At 45.0% G+C, this 20586-nt stretch overlaps 2 protein-coding genes across 14 annotated transcripts in view; one reads left to right on the top strand and one right to left on the bottom strand.

Annotated features, from left to right (window-relative positions):
• The window catches only part of Olfml2a (olfactomedin like 2A), a 34106-nt gene extending 25539 nt beyond the window's left edge, over positions 1–8567 (bottom strand). Inside the window, exon 1 of one of the 2 annotated variants that reach the window (XM_076928686.1) lies at positions 8418–8567. Coding sequence is in view for 1 of the 2 variants with exons in the window: in XM_034496458.2 (XP_034352349.1) it covers positions 6991–7095 (105 nt within the window). In the remaining variant the exon portion in view is untranslated. Of the gene's footprint in view, positions 1–6990; positions 7219–8417 lie in introns of those variants that run through there. The other variant, XM_034496458.2, reaches the window with a different exon arrangement.
• Positions 8568–12776: 4209 nt separating this feature from the next.
• Positions 12777–20586, top strand: part of Nr6a1 (nuclear receptor subfamily 6 group A member 1) — a 191343-nt gene continuing 183533 nt past the window's right edge. For 5 of the 12 annotated variants that reach the window (XR_013108558.1, XR_013108560.1, XR_013108559.1 and 2 more), the window contains exon 1: positions 12780–13180. Coding sequence is in view for 6 of the 12 variants with exons in the window: in XM_076928680.1 (XP_076784795.1) it covers positions 13081–13180 (100 nt within the window). In the remaining 6 variants the exon portion in view is untranslated. Of the gene's footprint in view, positions 13181–20586 lie in introns of all 12 variants that reach the window. The other 7 variants (XR_013108563.1, XM_076928681.1, XM_076928678.1 and 4 more) reach the window with 3 other exon arrangements.

The following is a 20586-nucleotide window of genomic DNA, read 5'->3' as shown; positions in this document are numbered from 1 at the left end:
CATATCCATATTTTCGTAGTTTCTGTCTTGCCACCTAACTTCATTACAGCCTCATGTATGGGGAGGGAGATAAGGGGCAGAGCTCTGATTTAACACTTGCCTAACGTGTAGTTTGCCTGGGTTCCATCTCAGTGGGGGGAAGACATTATTTAGAGGCAGGGGCTTGCTCTAGCTTCCTTCTGTATGCCCAGGCTGTGTCCACCTACCCCATAAAATGTTTTCTATAAACACCTGCTGCACTTTGTTGGAACGCAAGGTTAAGAGTAGTGGGGCCTTAGAGCAAAAGAGATGGCTCCATGGTTAAGAGCACTGGCTGCTCTTGTAGAAGATTGGGTTTTGATTCCCAGCATCCATATGGTGGATATGGTTGTTTACAATCACCTGCTTCTGGTCTCCTTGGGTACTGCACTTACCTGCTACATGCACACACACACACACACACACACACACACACACACACACAAATAATAAAATAAATCTTTTTTTTTAAAAAAGCATGCAGGATCCCGGGTGAGAGGGTAGCAGGAACCTCATATTTTCTGTTCCTGTAATCTTCCTGGATCTGCAAACTGTGGTCTTGACTCAGTGGCTAATGAGGTTTAGATGAAATATAAAACAAACCAAAACACCAGAAAACAGGAGCTGACACATACAAAATGTCCCAGTGTGTGAGCCATTATTAAGACATAAGGAAACAGGCTCAAAGAGGTAAAGTTACAAGCTCAAAGATCACATGACTTTGATGTAGAAGATTGGCTCCAAGATATATCATTGTTATCTCTTTTTGTTACAGTGTCTCATATATGTGTGTGTGTGTGTGTGTGTGTGTGTGTGTGTGTGTATGTATATGTATATGTGATACATTTTGGTCATTTCCCCCCTATTACCCTTTATTATCCCTTGCTTGCTCCTGTTGAAACCTTTCATCTTCACAAGCCCCCCTCCTACTTTGATAGTGTCTGTATGTTTGTGTGTGTTCCACTGAGATTGATTAGGGTTGCATCACTGAAGAAAATGACACCCCCTCCCCCACACCATTAACTGTCAATTGTCTCATTGAGTGGAGAGGGGCCTCAAGAGCCCCTCTTTTTATGTGACTCCTACGGAACTGCTGTTCTGTGCCCTGGGTAGTGGTGACCTTCAACAGGTTCTAACCCCATTTCATCAATGGCAGAGTGGAGGTCTCTTAGCATGCAGCCTTCTTAAAGTGGGGCTCACATGAGACATGACCTCAAACCAGTGCTTTCCTCCTCCTCCCCCTTCAACTCCACCCTTGGATGCGACACACCCGATGACCAGAAGTGGCCACTTGATTCTGGGACACCACCAGCTCTGTATTCTCAGATATTGATGCAGTGAGAGACAGGTGCCTTGCATAGATACACCCAGCCAAACTCTGGGCTCCGACCCTTAGTGCACAGCTAGTCCCAGCCCAGTCCACAAAAACTCAGCCTGTGGCTGCTCAGCTCTCACCAGAGAAGGAACCATAAGGACACAGGAGAGCTCATGGCACTCTGGGCCTCTGCCAAGCACCAGGGTCCTAAGGAGAGGAACTTAGCATCTATTTTCTTCCTAGGTCTTCAGATACCTGCTTGAGTCCTGGTCTCTGCCAGGCCCTGAATGGGTGACGGCAGGGGAACTAGACCAGGGAACACTCCTGACTTCTTTAGCCACAGAGATCCAACACAACAAGCTCTGAAGCACGCTGACACTTTGAGGGTGGCGAGGAGGAGGACAGTGTCCTTTGTGGAGAAGGCATTGCTGGGAAGCAAATCAGATAGGCAAAAAACCAAGAGAGGCTTTTCAGGAGGCCTTGGGGGGTGGGGAGGTCACTCTGGCTGGGGATTCCAGAAGTGCAGGGTGGCAGGAGGTGGGTGAGGAGTTAGGTCATGGCAGAGCCCAGTCTCGGAGGGTACTGGAGTCGGCTGGCTGAGGAGCTCACCTTTCTGCTTAAGTCTGAAATGTTACCCAAGATTCTTCTGCTGGAGGCTTGGTTGCCTGCTGATGAGCCTGGGAGGTAGAATCACAAAGGCTCTGAGCTCATCTGTGAGCTTCTTCCACTGATGGATTCATAATTGGATGGCATTTTTGGGAGGCGCTACACCTCAGGAGGGGGCCCAGTTTGGGGAAGTAGGTCACTGAGGGTGTGCCCCCAAAGAGTGCATCTTATCTCCAGCCCAATCCTCTGCGCCCCCTTTCCTCCCTTTCCCCTTCCCCACTGCTTTCACAGAAACCTGTACCTTCCATAGCTTCAGCAGAAACAGAAGCTCCACACAGTCTGAGCTCATCCTCTCCAATGTGCTATTTGATGGCAGGCCTAAGTTGGCTGGAGTCCACAGCCAAGCCATGTTACCTGTGCTCGTCTGACTGGGCTGACCCCTGTGGGCACAGATTCCTGCTACTGGTATGATCCCAAGGACACAGGTGGACTGAGAGGTGGATGTGGGAGTGAGTGCCAGCCCCACACTCAGCCAGGGCAGGAACACACTGGGCAATGGTTATTACAGGGATGGGCATCCCGAAGGGGAACTGGCTGTTTCTCTGTGTGGGTGTAGTGGTCTACTCTTTTTTCTTTTGTTAGCAACATCCTACAGATGAGGAAACAGCCCCCTCAGTCATGAAATGCCAGGTTGGAGAGGATGAGCCTGGGCTGTATAGATTTCCTGTTTCTTCTGCAGCTATGCAGAGGTCAGGGAATAGTGGGCCATGAGGAGTTAGAAAGGATGCTTTGCTCCTGCCCTCTGTCCTGGTCCTCTGTGGGTGAAGTGTACTCTGGGAGCTGCAGGCTAATTTTCCCCTGCTTGTGAACAGTCAGGTTCAGAGGACTATCCATTCCCTAGGCTTCTGATGACCCCAGAACCCCACCAGAGAGGGAATCACCAGACGGGAGTCTCCTTGAAGACCCCCATCTATTGACCCCAACCCCACCCATCCAGCAGCTGCTTCCACATTAGACTGCTACATTCCTTCCTCCTCAGATGAGGTGCTATGTCCTGATGGGGGTGGCCAAAGTTCTCACACTGCCAGGAGCTGGAAGAAGGCCACTGCTCCCAGACCCAGGTGCCAGGAAAACAGCAGGGTCCTGCCTCCAGAGCGGGTAATGCTGGAGATGACCAGGCATCATAGTGAAAAGCTAGGTCTGGGCTATAGTCTTAGTACCCATAACTCCTTCCTGCATGGCCTTGGCCCCTCTGAACTTCAGCTCTCCTCTCTGTAAAATGGGGTGACTATCAATGCCCCTCTTGAACTTGTCGATGAAACTGCAAGCAGCCAATGTACACAGAGCAGCTGTTACAGTTCTGGCCCAAAGTAACTGCTAATTTAAGCAATCTGTTCTATATATATGTTGCTTCTGGAAGCCCTCCCTCACATTACTACCTGTTTCTCATCTCTCTTCACCCTTACCGCAACTCCATGGTACATCAGGGAAGGCTAAAAGCTTGTCCAGGGTCATTCAGCACAGCCTGATTTGACAATTTTGTTTACATGGTATCCTTCCCCTGAGTACCTATAGTCACCAAGCCAAGGCTTCTACCCAGCAATTGAGCTGGGCTAGACAAAGGTCTATCTAGAAGGATGGCATGAGACAGACACCAGGAGGTCTGAAGGTCGGCATGAAGGCTGAGAGTTGCTGTTAAATAGGAAAGTCCTTGCTTCAGCCCCCGTCTTTCCCTGCAGCTGTGCCCAGTACATACTCCTGCCAAAGCTCCCAGATGTGGAGGTGGTTTGTGCTTCAAAGGCCTTTGGGTGTTTGCAAGAAAAGCTCACAGTGGCTAGTGAGTAGCTTGAGGCATTTTTGTTTTTGTTTTGTTTTGTTGTTTTTGAGAGACATGGATAAGTCTGGCCAACCTAAGGGAACATTCTCATAACGGTGGTGCAGGTTCACATGGAGGTTTTCTGGTACAGAAAGTACAGCCCCAGATGTTACCATATTTCTCAGGTTTGTACCTAGCTGTCAGCTCCATGACCACAGACCAATATGTCAGTATGTATTCCTCTCTGCTGGATTAATCTTTCAGTATCCCCTCCTTTGATGACCCATGTTGCTCTCCAGCTCCACTGGGAGCTGTTATCTGGGGTTGTACTTGGAAAGTGCAGTGTGATTCTTTAGGGTGTTCAAATCTATCCTCTGGGGCGGGACCACTAACCCTTGGCAGTGTTGACAGCAGAGTTGTATGTGATGTTGGACGTAAGATGCTGGGTATGGACCTTGGTCCTGGTATTCTTCCAAAGGGAGTGTTGAGGCAGCTTGGCCTGACACTGTACCAGGAAGAGAACTCCATTCCTCTGTCACTCTGCTTTTTCTGCTCAGGGGCCTGCTTCCAATTACACCCACATGCGGAAACTCCAGGAGTAGATCTGAAACAACACCTAAGCTCCTGGGACTGGCCTGCCTGGAACATCTGACCTGGCCCAGGAAACCACGGCCTGCTTGGCTAAGCCCCTTCTGTTCCCTTGCTCAGGCCTCCCCCACCACAGGCCTCAGTCTTCCCTCTTTGCTCAAGCCCCTTCCCACTCCTGCATGTATGTAGAGAATAAGGATTGGGTAGCCCTTTCTCAGATGGATAGACTGGTAAACTATCACTTCCCAGGAGTGTCTGCTACCCTGCCATGGTGTCTTGGGGCTATCTGTCTGTCCACCCTAACCTCAATGCTGGGCAGCCATGCAGAAATACTAGGGCAGCTGTGAGTTCCCCTCCTACTTCAGGTCAGACAAAGCACTTCCTTAGATGGAAACTCCAAATCCTGTTTGGGAGAGCCTCACCATAAACATCAACCTAAAATACAGGGAGACCGAGAGAATACCAGGGTGAGTATCATGGGTAGAAGCCTGCCAGGAAGAAGAAGAAGCCTGCAGAGGGGCCAAGTTAAAGCTCTAGGACCCCGAGTTCACTTCAAGTTCCAATGCGGTACTCCCAAGTCCCCCATCCTACCCCAACAAAACCAGGCCAGGCTTGCAGGGGAAGAAGTCGGGGTTATTACTGTGGAGAGAGGCAGTGATAATGAAAACAGCTCTGCAGAGCCAGCAGGAGTCTGGCTGGGCTGAGGAATGCAGAGTAAATTCACCCATCACTTGATTTTTATTTTTCCCAGCTGGCTGAAGTGGAGCAGGCCTGGGAGGTGTCTGGGGGAGGGTTGTGCTGGGTCCCCAGCTGCTATACCCTCCCCTATCCACCAGCCCCAGCTTGCCCTGGGACAAGTAAATATACCCCCTTCCCAACCTAGCAAGTGTTTGGCTGACTCACTACATAAACAGGGTGTTGGGTTTTCTTTGTCTTAGCTTTGTTTTGGATGTGAGCCCTCCGCTCTACAGCCTTTTTTGCGGAGCTCAGAAATGCCTAAGTCTAAGTGTCCTTCTGAGCCACCGAGGATAGGCAGTGGGTGAGAGAGTGCTTGCTCACTTGTGTTATCTGAGCCAAAGGGGACATTGATTTTTCAGATAGAGGCCCTGAAGCCCAGAGACACCAATCATTATTTCCAAGTTTGCACAGCAAAAAAAAAAAAAACAAAAAAAAAACCAAAAAACCTTTTACCTTTTACCTACTCACAGGTGGACTCAAGTTCTATTAAAAAACAAAAACAAACAAACAAACAAACAACTGGAATGACATCTAGAAAAGCCGCTGCTGTCCTTACCGTCTTCAAGCACATCCCTACAGTTTCCCTCTAAGCCAGGCATTCTCAACCCTCCTAATGCTGTGGCCCTTTAATATAGTTTGTGTTGTGGTGGTCCTTCCCCACCCCCCCCCCATCATAACATTATTTTGCTGCTACTTCATAGTGGCAATTTTGCTACTGCTATGAATTGTAATGTAAACATCTTATATTCAACCCCTGTGAAAAGGTCTTTTGACCTGAGGGATGAAGACCCACAGGTTGAGAACCTGCTGCTCCAGGCCCATCTTTGTCACTTCATCTCTACAGTGTTCTTAAGGGGCTCTTGATCTGTCTCAAGTGCTCGCTTCGTCTATGTTCTGGATCCAGTCCCGAGTTTGGGGATTCCTGTGGAGCATAGTATCCTCTCTTGGGCAACTACTAAGCACAGTGCTTGGCTTACTGCAGGCATACCCTCACTGAGTCTAGAAATCAACGGTAGAGAGTGAGTGCAATGCCCTCTCCCTGCCTTTATAGGTGAAGAGATGGTGGTAGGTGTCTTTAAGCTCAGCACTGGGGAGGCAGATGCAGTAGGATCTCTGTGAGTTTGAGGCCAGCCTGATCTACATGTTGTGATCCAGGCCAGCCAGAATTATACACTGAGATCCTGTTTCAACCAAAAAAAAAAAGGGGGGAGCAGGGCCGGGCGGGGGAGGGCACGGAGAGGGAAGAGGGGAGGAGGAAGGAAGGGAAGGAGAAAGAAAGAGTGAGAGGGAAGGGAAGGGGAGGGAGGGAGGGAGGGAGGGAGAGAGAGAGAGAGAGAGAGAGAGAGAGAGAGAGATGTAACACACAGCTGACAGGTGAATACAGTATGTGAACTCAAGTCTCAGAGACCTTGGCAAGTGAGCGGCCCAGATTCATTAAGGAAGAAACTTTGGGTTCCCAGTCTCTCCTGAAAGCCTTGGTTTAAGACCTATTGCAAGCCTGGGAGTCCTTTGGTAACAACTGTCCCTGGGTCTACCCCCCACGTGGTCAGCCTTCCATGGGAACCGTCAACAAGTTGCTCTTACTGTCCATTTTCTCTTGCCCGCCCAGCCCCAGAGCATCTGGACTTCCCAACTTGATTCTGGGCTTGTAGCCCCATCTCTGAGTATAGTGATAAGGTTCAAAGCGCCTCTTCCTCAGGCTCCAGGACCTAAGCACCCTATCATAAGCAGTGCTTCTTCCCGCACGTGTTCCTTTCTCAAGGCTTTGATTCCAGCAGACTCCAGACTAAGTCCCAACTCTGATTTGCCTTTCCCTAGTCCCAACTCTGCTGAATGCACCCTCCTGGGCAAGCACCCTCAACCATAGCGCCCCCTCGCGCCGGTCACCGCCCAGCTGTGGTTCCAGTACCTTACTGTCCGGCCACACAGGACCAGCCCGAAGCAAAACCAGCAGCAGCAGCAACAGCAGCAGCCTCAACTGGAGGTACCTAGGCAGGACAGCTGTCGCTTCCATGGCTGGATGGACTCGGACGCCTCTGCGCGCACGCTAGAGAGCGCCGACAGTACCGCAAGTTCGGCGCTGCAGCCCAGCTCTGCCGTGGGGGCGCCCCCCAGCTTGGTGCCCTAGTTGCTCCGCTAGAGGCGGAGCTAGGGTGGAGGGGTGCCCGCCCCTCCTCTCCCCTCCCCGCCCATCCTCTGCAGTCCCGCGGCTTTGCAAAGTGTCTCTGGGAGAGGACTGTAGCAGCAGCCAGGCAGTAAGAGAAGTGCAGCCTTGCGACCGACTGAGGTCCCGTTCTGTAAAATGAGCGGCCTAGCATGTGTCCTTTTTGCCTTTTTGAGACCCAGTTTTCCCATCGATAAAAGGGAGAAAATAGTCTCTTTGGAATGATCGCAAAGTTCAAGTGGTACTTCCAGTTCAGTCCTTGCTCTGACAAAGCCATCCTGTCCCCTCCCCCGCCCCCGACACTGTCGGTTCTAGCCTTTTCAAGGTTCAACCTCTTTCTCTTCCACATCTTCCTTCTTTTTCCTCTTTCTGCTGTGCTGAGAACAGCTCTCTCCTTTCCATCCTCAGCAGAGCGTCTGATTTCTCAGATCCCCAGGCATTAATTGCTAGCTCCTGGGATCTTAGGCCTCTGCTGAACCAAGAGGTTGGGTCTTTTGAGATCCACTGTAATGAAATTCAAGACAGTATCTCCTACCCTTCCTAATTTCATATTCCGTCCCCTCCTCCCTCCCTCCTCCCCTCCCCCCCCCCGCCCCCCCCCCCCCCCCCCCCAGTATTTCCATGTGCTCTCCTGAAAGTGCTCAAGCCTGTTGGTTAGGTCAACACACTTCTGCCTCCATTGATGCTTATTTGAGACAAAGCCTCTCACTGAACCTGGAGCTCTTTCTTTTGGTTATACTGGTTGGCTAGTGAGCTCCAGGGCCCTTCCTGTTTCTGCCTCTCCACTTCTGAGGCTACTTATACCCACAGGACCCCATTTAATGTGGACGCTGGGAGATCCCAGTTCAGGTTCTCATATTTGCAAAGCAAGCAATTAACTGTGGAGTCAGTTTCCCTAGCTTCTGAGCTCGGGTTCACTGTTAAACTGTCTCCCACCTCAGTTTCCCTTTGATTTCCCCCTTTTATTTCAACAAGGGGTCCTTCTCAGACTCTTTGTAGGCCCTTCCAACCCTCTGCACACCCTTAGAGGTTGGACTCCTTTTCTATGTTGTCACTGAAGGTGACCCCTCTTCTGATCACTCACATGTTTACCTGGCTTACTAAGCCTGTATTGCACAAGCAAGGAACACTGACTTGTGCCTTGCATTCAGCCACACCCATTCACTCCCTACCTCTGCTCTCAAGTATTTCCTCCAAAGAACTGCACCTCTTCATTGCCATTTTCCCACAGGTTGTTTCCTGTTTCCAGCTCCCCATAGAGAGGCAAATAGGCCACCGTTGCATTCATGCGTTGTTGCGCTCCTTGCAGCTCTGCAGCTGGCTCAGAAGCTTTCAGACTCTCTGCCCGAAGCCAGCTGCCTCCCTCAGGATCACCTGGGAACTTGTTAGAAATACAAACTCACAGGCCCCAGCCTAGTTACTAAGCCAGAGATTCACAGGAGGTGGGGATCCAGCAACTTGTGTTCTCAGGAAACCCCCAGGGTCTCTTGAGTTGGAGAACCTCTGACCTAGCCAAAGATATATAAGTACCATATCAACTCTCAGCTGACTTCAGTTAAAAAGTCATGTGTGCAGCCAGTGTTTGTTATGAGTTTCTTTCTTTCTTTTAAAGAGTTATTTATTTTATATATGTGAATATACTGTCACTGTCTTCAGATACACCAGAAGAAGACATCAAATCCCATTACAGATGGTTGTGAGCCATGACATGGTTGCTGGGAATTGAACTCAGGACCTCTGGAAGTGCTCTTAACCACTGAGCCATCTCTCCAACCCTCCTTTCTTCCTTCCTTTCTTCCTTCCTTCCCTTTCTTTCTCCCCTTTCTCTCTCTTTCTCTCTTTCCCTTTCTCTCTCTCTCTCTTTCTTTCTTTCTTTCTGAAACAGGGTTTCTCTATGTAACAATCCTGGCTCCTGGCTGTTCTGGCTGAGGCAGTTGAATCTCTGTGAGTTAGAGGATAGCCTACTCTACAGAGTGAGTTCCAGGAGTGCTGAGATTAAAGGCATGTGCCATTATGCCTGTTTATAAACAAGTGTCTAGAGATCCCTGCAGAGAAGTCAAGGCCTAATATAAAAACCAATTATTGGGCATGTTCTTCTGCACACAGACCAAGTTTGAAAGGGTACACAAGACACCAGCGTGGAGGTGATTTCCAAGGAGAAGATCTTACAGACAGGAATTGAAGAAGCTCTTCAGGGAATAACATTTGAAATGTAAATAAATAAAATATCCAATAAAAAAAATACATAAAGCTATGGGGCATTTTGGAATTTGTTACATGTTTTGTTTGAATGTTATTGGAATATGATGGTTAAAATAAAGGAGAAAATTTTAATGAAAATAACAAAAGAAGATCTTCATTAGAAACTTCCTTTTTTTTTTTTAAAATTGTAGGTTTTATAACACGCTTCCAATGTTTTCAAAATATGGACAAAGTGTACTTAAACCAAATTCAACAAGGCAGGAATGCTCTTTTTTTAGCTTTCTCATGGATGAAGGCAGTGTGCCTGACTCTTTAAGGCAGGCCCTGTTAGGTAGAGCAAGGCAGAGACCACAAGAGGAACTCTGTCCCCTCTGGACAACGTATGGTGTCCTCTGACAACATCTCTATCAGCATGATTAACCCACAGCTCAAATGTACCAAGTCCCTAAGGTCTTAGGACCTTGGTTTGTGTTGTAACTTCCAGTCTTTTCATTCAGGCTGGCTCATTCATGCTAGACCACCAGACTTTTGTTGCTTTCTATCTCAAAAATCTTTCAGGAATCCCGTTACCCTATTCCCGGCCCCCCCCCCCCCCGTCCCCATGCCTAACTGGCATATGTGACAGTTCTTAGCTATAGCACTCATGCAATTATTTGATTTGTGTCTACATCATTCATTATAGGGTAAGGAAAGCATGACCTCAGGATGGGTATCCTTCAGATTAATCCTCATCCATATATATATATATATATATATATATATATATATATATATATATTTCTTTCCACTTCTTCTGTCTTCCATGTAAATGCTGAGAGCCCTTTAAATCTGTCTCCCTAAGCCTGTCTCTACAACTGTAAACTCAGAGTAGAGGGCACTTACTTCTCAGGGTTGTGAGCAAAATGTCAGGAAATTAGAAAAAAAAAGACCAAGTATGGGTGCTGGACTCTTAGTGGATGCCTATTTTGTGTCTACTGCATGCTGCCTAGCAGCCGAGGAGATAATGATGAGAGAGTAAAGGGGCTGGCTGGGGGAGGGTATCTGGGAAGGCTTTGGGAAGGAGAGAGCTCAGAGCTGAAAGGAATCAAGAGTTGTTTCCAGGAGCTGAGCATGTGGTTGGATTCCTCTTTGGGTTGGCATACAGTCTTTATCCATCTTCCAAACCTCAGGCAAAGATGTCGGCAGAGTCACTTGGCTTTCCAGGGAAAGGTAATCTTCTGCACCCAGGAGTCTGTGAGAGAGGGAAACTCTGGCTCTGGGAAGGCTATGTGATCCTGACACATTTTAGAATCCAGAGCAGAAGCAGGGCTACACAGAAAAACCTGCCTCGAAAAACCAAAAACAAGAAGATTTTACAGAGGGTCCTGGAGAGATGGCTCAGTGGTTAAGAGCACCGACTACTCTTTTAGAGGTCCTGAGTTTAATTCCCAGCAACCACATGGTGGCTCACAACCATCTGTAATGGGATCAGATGCCTTCTTCTGGTGTGTTTGAGAACAGCTACAGTGTACTCATATACATAAAATAAATAAACAAATCTTAAAAAAAAAAAGAAAAGAAAAGAAAAAAAGAGGGGGCTGGAGAGATGGCTCAAAGGTTAAGAGCACTGGCTGCTCTTCCAAAGGTCATGAGTTCAATTCCCAACAACCACATGGTGGCTCACAACCATCTGTAATTGAATCTGATGCCCTCTTCTGATGTTTCAAGGATAGTGTGCTTATATACATTAAATAAATAAATAGATAAATAAATAAATAAATAAATAAATCTTTAAAAAAAAGAGTTTACAGAGGTCAGGCCAAGGGCATTTCAGCTTTCTAACCCACTGAGTATATAATGGACATCACTTTCGTGCCATTTCATTTGTATGTGAGAGTTCCAATACCAGAGCTACTTCAGTGAGCAGGTGTGGGAAGTTTAAACCACATAGCATTAGTGTAAATCTCTCCTAACAGCTGCTGGCACCAATTAAGGATTAAATCAAGCTAACTAATACTGATAATGGACAGCTATTGGAAAGTGCAGGGAGGTGTGGCAAAGCCTCCTCAATAGCAGGTAAGAAGAGAGGCACGGGAGCAATGTGGGCAGGAATCGGAGCAGGTTAGATTTATATGCCAAGATAAAAGACTTTTAAACAATTAAGAATGACTTACAAGAGCCAGAGGGTTGCAGGGGCAGATGGGGCAGAATGAGGTGACAGAATGAAGATGCTTCAATATGACCCATTAGAGGAAAGCCAAGCAAAGCACCAGGTTCTTTGATTTATAGTAGGCCAGATAGCATTTAAACATTTAAGTTCCGGACTGAAACTTAAGTCTTTCCCTAAGGGAGGTGTGTGTGTGTGTGTGTGTGTGTGTGTGAGAGAGAGAGAGAGAGAGAGAGAGAGAGAGAGAGAGAGAGGAGGGAGGGAGGGAGGGAGGGAGAGAGAGAGAGAGAGAGAGAGAGAGAGGTGCGAGCGTGTGGCGTGGTGGGGGACAGCATCACTGAAAACTGCCACCACATCTGGTCCTGAGGGCCCGTGGCCGCGCGCCACCTGGTGGCAGCGGGAGGTGGGCCCTGGAGGAGGGAGCGGAGAAAATCCAGGATTTTATTTGGTGGGAACTTCGGTAAACTGAGGCGATAGTGTGTGTATGTGAGAGTTGGCCTCTTAGCACTGGACCCGGTCCTTATCACAATTCTCATTTTTCAGACAGGTAAACTGAACAGAGATGGGAAGGAGAACACTCCGGGAAAAGGGACACTCTTAAAAGCTCTTAAGAGCTCTTTAAGACACACGGAATCAGGAGTCCCAGGTTTTCTTTGGTGGCATCAATGGAACTGATCTTAGTTTGTCCATCTGTTCTATGGGCAGGGTGCGAGGAATGAAAGAGGAGGAAGAGAAACTTTAAGTTTCCCGCCCACCCGGAGGTAAAGGGCTTTAAACACTTCTCCGGAAAGCAGAGTTGTATAGATTCTATTTGCATACGAACGCAGTCACCTCGGGTTAAACTCGGGTCCTTTAATCTCTGGTCCAATTTGTCGCTCAGCCGGGGAGGAAAGCCCTCATGAGTACCTACAAACCCCGCCCCCTGGGGGCCTTCCCCGACAGGGCTGGGCTTGGTTGCACGTGCTCACCCGGTTCCCGGTGGATCCACCTCCTTGGAAAGGTTCATTATTAGTGCGGGGAGACAGTTGGAATCACAGAAAACTGTGAACACGGATAAGTTACAATAAAGAGAAAACTGTAACACAGTTTTTTATTATATAGATATATTAGAAATTTTATTGAGTTTGTAATAATGATAGGTTAGGATTCTCCCTACTCAAGTCCTCGTATTTTTTTTCTTCACCCCTTCAATTGGTAGAATCCCGTGTGGCCAGCCTCGCCGGGAGGACTACATTTCCTAGCATTCCCCACGGGCACGTGCGTGGCAGCGGCGCGTGACGTCAGAGGAGGGAGCTGGCCAGTGCTGAGGGGGCGCGGCGCGGAGGGGCGCGGAGCCCGGCGGCTCAGGGGCCCAGAGAGTGTGCGGCGGCCGAGAGCTTGCCGGCCCCTGACAGCCCCCTCCCCCCGGTGGGAGACCAGGACGACGACTACGAGGGCGCAAGTCATGGCGGAGCAGCAAAGCCAGCGAGGGCCCTGAGCACCGCCGCATGGAGCGGGACGAACGGCCACCTAGCGGAGGGGGAGGCGGCGGGGGCTCGGCGGGGTTCCTGGAGCCGCCCGCCGCGCTCCCTCCGCCGCCGCGCAACGGTGGGTAAGGGGCCTTCTGAGCCCGGGCGGCCCCAACGCCCGGGACCCCCTCCTTCTCTAAGCTGACTCTAGCTCTGGGATGCGGGGCAGCTCCTCAGGGTGGACTCCACCCTGGGCTCGCACTCTCTAGGCAGGGTCTCGGGTCCCCTCAGCTCGGACCCTCCCCTCCCCCCGTCCCCTCTGCGCCAATCCTTTCTCCTCCCCCAGGAGGCCCTGGTGCACGGAGCACCCTCTTCCTTCACCCGGTAGCTCGCAGACGCCACACCTTTGCACCCTGCACCTATCCTGGAGCGTTTTCCTCTCCCGCAGTCCCGCGCTTCCTCCCAGCCCCGTGAGCCTCCGCCTCTGGGCACACCAGTAATGGTCATCCTCGGACCTCGGTGCTCGCTCCTGTCCCCCTGGCCTTCCTTTACCCAGGCTCCTTCTAGGCGACGACTTTCTGCTGGCTCAGGTCTCCAGCGGGATCCTGGGGCTCCGGGACACCTGCCTTTTCCCGGTGTTTGCCGGACACTTCCCGCGCCGCCCAGCCTAACTCTTCCGGGGTGCTGAGAATTCCTCACCTGGCCCGGCCGCTTGCGTCCCCTCGTCCCAGCCCAGTCCTCAGGTTCCTCCGGTGTTGGCTCCCGCTCCCTCCCCGGCTCAATGTTTTATTTGTTTCTGTTTGATATCTCTCTCCCCCCACCACCACCCCCTTCGGTGTTTGCGGCGGAATGTTTTTATTGGTAAAGTGTAAGGAGCTTTTGTGAGGTCGTAAAAGGTGAACTTTTGAACTTGGAAAGCGCCCTGGAGCAATTAGCGCTGGCGATAGCCCCGGGAGGCCTGCATTACAAAGGGTGCTCGTTGCGGCGGGCAAACGCTCCCGCGGCAAACCCGATTTATTTATTTATTTGCCCTGCCTTCCACCTTTCACGTCTCCTCATTTCCGAATAAAGGGCAGGCTCTCAGAGATTCCTGCCTCCTCCCCTCTCTGCGCCATAAACGCGTAATTCTCTGGAAGATCTAGGACCCGAACAGTGTCTAACAAGTAACAGATTTCAGATTGAATGCAAACACTGGGGACAGTTAGGAGGCACTAAAAATTAATTGCTTTGCAAGAAGTTTCTCAATCAGGACAGTGACCTGGCAGGTGTGGGGAAAGCAACCTGAAAGTACGTCATCGAGGTGATGGTGAATGAGTGGGGAAGAACAGAAGAGAAATCTTGGGTTGGATTTGGTTCTTCATAACCTTATAAATTCATTAAACATTCATCGTTAATTCAGTACATCTTTAGTTTCTTTCTTTCTTTTAAGCCAGTTAAAAGGAAAAGTCTGTTTAGGAGAGAGCCCGGTTAACTTGATAAGATAGTGATCAAATGGTGATGTTTTCAAAGCTTGTGAGTTTTAAAGATTTGTGTGATGTGTGGGATCTAGGTGGCCAGGCATCCGGTCGGGACTGATCTGAATGTGAGCATGTTTGGGATCAATAAAATCCCAAGTCACAAAGGGGAAGGAAGGAATATAGTTAGGGCAGAAAGGGGCAGTGTGTGGAAGAACAAAGATGATGGTTTTGGCGTTTTAAATTTATGCACAGATTTGGTTTGGCATTAATTTATAAATGTTGTAATTCTTGATGTAAGGTTTGCCACGCAGGTTTTAAAATTTCGTCTCCAGATCTAACGGGTATCCCTGTTAGAGTATTTTTGATATGCCTTCCTGTTCCCACCTGTGCTTACTATCAGATGACAGACTTTATTGCAACCATCACTTTCAATTCTACATGAGAATATTGTAAGCAAAGCCAGAGAACAATGCATTTACTATTAATTATTCATAGGAACATTTTAAAGAACTGAGTGGCAGTTTTAGCTCTTAATCAGATTATTTGTTAATACTCATCTTTTCCTCAACTGGTCAGAACCATTGAAAAGAATCTTAGGAGCAATCAGTCTGTTAAGGCTAGAAATATCTCTAGTATTTCACATCAGTCCAAGTTAATGATACAAGTTATTTCTCCCCCTCCCCCCCCCCCCGGAAAAAACAATGGGAACTTTGGGCAGCTTAATTGGTTCAAAAGATAATGGGAAATTTTTGTAGTATAGCTTGTTTTTCAGTACAAAAATAAGCATGGTGTATGTAGTGTTTTACAGCTTATGTTAGTTAATTAGTACCCAAGAAGTGCCCAGAAGAATTTTCAAAACATAAGAAAAAATTGCCTTTGGAATAGTGGGACTCTTCCTTCCTTCCTTCCTTCCTAATAAATATTTTTCTCCAAAGATAAATGTAATTGTTTGATTTCTGCGGAGAAAAGTACTTCTTTAATGTTCCATCCTGGTGACATTTCCATTTTTCCTGAGGTTGTTATCTAGAGAGAAGGCCTTTGGTCTGTGCTGTGAAGAAGTAAAGTCCATTGATGCTGAGTTTACAGTCCTCCAGATGTTCTTATGATTCCATCAGAACAGGCTTGCTAGCCTTTTGATGCACCGTCACCCTTCCAGGAATCCCTTGTGCTGACTCTGCTATTTTCTGCTGTTGCTTGTGGTTTTCATAACAAACAAACTCATTTAGTTGTAATAGTGATTTCTCCCTTTTGGGATTTCAAAGGAAGATGAATGATTTGAGGGGGTATTTGTTCATTTTATTTCAAGAGGGTGAGGGAATAGATTTTTAAATATTTAAAGCAAAAGAAGGCTGGCTATAAGCCATTATAAAGAATTAAAAGTGTATTTCACGTTATTATACTTTGCAGGAAGTGAGTTCACTAAGTACTGTGTGCTTCCCTCCATAGGAGTTTACCAACAAAATGCTTATTTCTTAAATTAACAAGTAGTTTACATCACAAATTTAACTTTTTAGTTCTGGGACTTGAAAACTCAAGTCTGAATCAACTGAGAAAATTTTTCTGGTTTCCTTGAGAAATCCGAGGTGTTAGATGGCCAAATTTTTTTATCTTGGATGTACCACTGGCCAAATGCTGATATGCCTCCTCCATGCAGAGTCTGAGCCTATCAAGATTACTAATCTGATTCTGTATTTTGTAGCAGAAAAGTTTTATGCTTGTGCAAGTACACAAAAAGGCAGAGAAGGGAAGCTAATGAAAAAATGCTGGCAGATTTTCAAAACATTGCTCATACATATATTAGTATTTCTTGATTTACCCCTGGGCTTGTGGGCAAAGGTAGAAAATATATTTTAGGTTAAAACACATAATTTTAGTACAGTTGTTAAAAAAAACTTTTTAAATAGAAGAAGAAAATGACTTACTTGTATGTAAAAAACAGATTATAGTCATCTTATTTGTGGAAAAGACTCAGAATTAGAGAAAACTCTTTCTACAGATAAACAGATAGCTTCCTAATGTGTCCACATGGGTAGTAATAGTTTCTCCAAACCAGAGAAATTGTGAAGGAAAGTGTTTGCTTTCAAATTTTGTATTTTTGAGGTCAACTTAAGAATAATTAAAAAACATTTTTCTTTCTTATTAAGTGTTTTCCTGGTTCAGGTAATTCCTTGAACATTTATGGATGTCTCTGTTTGATAAGTGGGATTCAGAGATGTCAGAATTATTAAGTTGTTAAGGAACTTGGTACTGAACCAGGAAATTTTGTTTGGATATAGAGGTTTTTATAGCTGAAGTTTTGGATCCATCTTAATTGTACATTTTAGAAACATCTCTTTCTCTGGGTGTAATGTTGCTGTACAATATTCCTAAAATCAACCCAGTCTTTTTGTTTCTCAATGTTTGCATCATAGTTTAGGGGCTTGGATTGTAACTTATGGAAAATTAGAAGAGAAAAAAACAACACCCAAACCTGTAACATTGTGAGATATCCATTGTTTAGAAATAAGTAGGCATAGTTTATTGGAATGAAATATTTCTTGCGTATTTTGTCCGTTCTCATGACCTGTTAAACAACATTCTTTCTAGGACAGTTTCTGAAGAAAACAGATTGGTTTCTGTGGGTTAGTTATTTAAATTATTTTAATAAGACTTTTCTAGTGTATCCAGCAATTCTAATTAACAGTGCTTTAGCTTGGGAGGACCAGGATTTCCTCAGCTGGCTGCTTGGGAGCTGATTGCTTTTTCCCCACCCCCAGCCGCACCGAGCCGTTTGATCCCCTTGCTACTACCATGGTTGTCATTTGAGAAAGCAAACTGAGAGAAAATAAGTTGGGAAAATAGCCTACTTGAGCTTCATTTGCATTTCCAGTTTTTGTTCTTAAATTAAAGGAATAATTGTACTTCAAATTTTTAACATGTTGGAAGAAAGCTGGCTTTACTATTATGTCTAAGAGAAAAATGACCAGATTGCCTTTAAAAAAAATACAGGTTTTGTTTTAAAAATTTCAAAAGGTAGCCTTTGTACTATGGAAACATTTTTTTTTATTCAAGGTAATCTGTGGTTTTTCCTGTAGCATTATATAATCCCAGATTAAGGAATTATAAATTCTTATGTTTCATGCAAGTAGATGCTATAACTTTGTTAAATTAAGAATTAACTTTGAAAATTATTTTTCAAAAATATCTTTGCATCCTCGTTGCAATCTCTGAACCCTTAAATTTGTTGACAGCAGAAAAGTTATTCGACCATAAACTACAGATGGCAGAAAAATACATTTGTATTTTTCTATTTTCTGGACTTGATATTTGCTTTTAAGCAGGCGTCAATTCTGTGGACATTGTTGGTAAGTCGTCTGGCCGGTGTAATTCTCAGAGACAGATCCCAGCATCTGATTTGGAGATACACTCTGTGGGTAGGTGGTTTGTGCCACAATAGTGATTGACTTCTCTCTGTCAAAGTGAGTTTTTTTTTTTTTTTTTTTTTTTAAGTTGGTAATGGTAATTAAAGTACTTGTTAAAATGGTAGCTACAATACCTTGGATCTGTGGTTGTAGTGTTGTGAGTAATGAATGTCTCTCACAGTTGCTTGGACTACTATTTTTGTTGGAAACAAAAGTAGTATTTGAGGATACTTTTCCTCTTGTGGAATTCCTTAGCTTCTTAATTTTCAACTTTCAATTGATAGAACTGTGGAATTTTAGATTTCTCTAAAAGCATTTCAGAAGTCTAGTTTATTCTGTTTTTCCAATTCTTTGTTGTAGCAAAGATTTCCGTGTTTTTATTTTCCTCTAAAAGATTAATTGGGTAAAGAGACAGTTGAACTCCCCTTGATATTTTGCCTATGTTTCCTCGAGACATAATCTGATAAAGATTTATGAAAGAGTTCATTAACAACTGTTTGAAAATAAAGAAGAGATTAGCTCAGTGTGCAAAACTAGCTTCACTAGTTTTCACTTAAAAGCTTTATCTCTAATTCATGTATTCATTTCAGCCTTGAAGCACAGCATCTTGGAAGAATTAAAAGATTCAGTTTGACTATTTTTGATAATATATAGTCTACTGGATCAGATTCAATATTCTTATTACTACAGTTTATTTCAAAGAAGAAAAGTCTGAACACCACTGTGAGGCTTTAATGTGTACTAAATGATGTAGTTTAAAAGTAATGAGGTAGTACATGTTACATTTTTCATCATTCATCATTTCTTGATCATTTATTACTAAATTGTTTTACACTTAATCTTTTCCAATATGTTGAGTCTTTAAATGTAGTTTGCGTCTAAACCAGTGGTTTTTAAATGTAGTCCATAGACCTCTTGGGGGGCTGTCCCTGAGGACACTGATGTTTTCCAGGTCAAAATTTATCTGTCTATTATATTTATATATATTCATATATATAATTCATATATATGTATATGAATACATATATATAAATTGATATATAATATCAATGTTATATATTCACTTCTATTAGTTAAAGCTCAGGCTTTGAGTATATGTTTTTGATGTTTTGTGTGATGAAGTTTCACAGAAGTGAAAACATATCTGTGTAATAGGAAGGTTGTTTTGAGGTAAAATGCTTTGTGACTATGTTGTGAGCTGAATTAGTTGCATTTTTTTCATGAGCCATCATTTTTTTACTTGAAAAAATGACTGAGGAACTGTTGTTTCTTAAGTTACCACACCAAAGGAAACAGCATTTGTTGCTAGTAAGTACAGTTTGCAAGTAATGGGATTTAAAAAAATTTTTTTTTTTCTTCTAGAGACAAGGTTTCTCTGTGTAGCCCTGGCTGTCCTGGAACTTTTGCTGTAGACCAGGCTGGCCTCGAACTCAGGGATCCACCTGCCTCTGTCTTCCAAGTGCTGGGATTAAAGGCATTCACAACCACTGCACGGCATAATGAGTTTTAAAATCTTGGACCTGCTGCTATGAGCTTCACAGCTTCTTAGTGCTTTTTAAAACTTTATGGTGAGATAGGTAGTGATATTAAAAATATGAATTTTGGTATTGTATAAAAAAGGATGCTTATCACTTAGAGGATCTGTGTAACTCAGTAATATGTTATTTACCAAAACACATGCAGGTGAAACACGTGTAAGTATGCTGTTTGAAAATAGCTGCCCGTTTGGGCATGGCACCTGTGATAGAGGTTGGAGGAGGAGATACGTTCTATGTGGGTTAAAGATCATTCAACACGAAACTTAGGGTAACCAAGTGCACGTATTTTACTGATAATGTTTTTAGTTTTTTCAGTTCTGGGTATTGGAACCAGGGTGCTTGTGTTTGCTAAGCAACACTCCATAACTGAACTACATTCCCAGACCAATGATAATGCTATAAGCTCTACCTTGAACTAACCTTTAAGAAACCACCAATCACTGAATTTTGGTATTGACATAAAAGAAAAATATCCATTTTTTTTTTAAAGCAAGGATTCTTTTTCTAGTTATAAATCTGTAAGGCCAGATTTTCTGCCTACAGTTGTAGTCTACTTAAATATACTGACTGGGGGAGTGGGAGAATCTAGCTGTTAAGGCAGATATTGAAGAGATTTGGGGAATGGTGCCATTCTTACAATTTTATATTTTATTGCAAATGACCTTGTTAATATATAACTTGTAATGAGTTACTAATTACTTTTAAGAAAATAATAGTTAAAAGTTTTCAGGTTTATTTTCCAACATGGTCAATATCAATACATAAATCCATATAGTACCAGCTCTTTGGAGTCTTCAGGAAATTTTCAGAGTGTAGAAAGAGTTCTTATAGCATAGAGACCAAAATATGAGAGACCCTTGATATAAGTGAAAATATTTAATGTATAAGAAGAGGGTGACTTTACTATTATTACTAGTACTTGACTATTTTGAGTTTTTTCTCCCTTTTTCCTCCTTGTCCTCTCTCCTCTTTAGCTCTCCACTCCCTCTATCTTCTATCATCTTCCTTCCCTTCCACTTTTTCTGAGATAGTGTTGCTGCCAAATGTCTTCTTTCTTTAGGTTCTCAGGTACTGAAGTCAGGCGAGCACTACCCTCATGCCTGACTTAGATTCTTGTCTTTTTTCCATAATAGATCTATATTTTACTGG

The sequence above is a fragment of the Arvicanthis niloticus genome, chromosome 2, assembly GCF_011762505.2.
Source record: "Arvicanthis niloticus isolate mArvNil1 chromosome 2, mArvNil1.pat.X, whole genome shotgun sequence".
NCBI lineage: Eukaryota > Metazoa > Chordata > Mammalia > Rodentia > Muridae > Arvicanthis > Arvicanthis niloticus.
The sequence above is the reverse complement of the archived record's forward strand: the minus strand, read 5'-3'. Positions and strand labels throughout refer to the sequence as shown.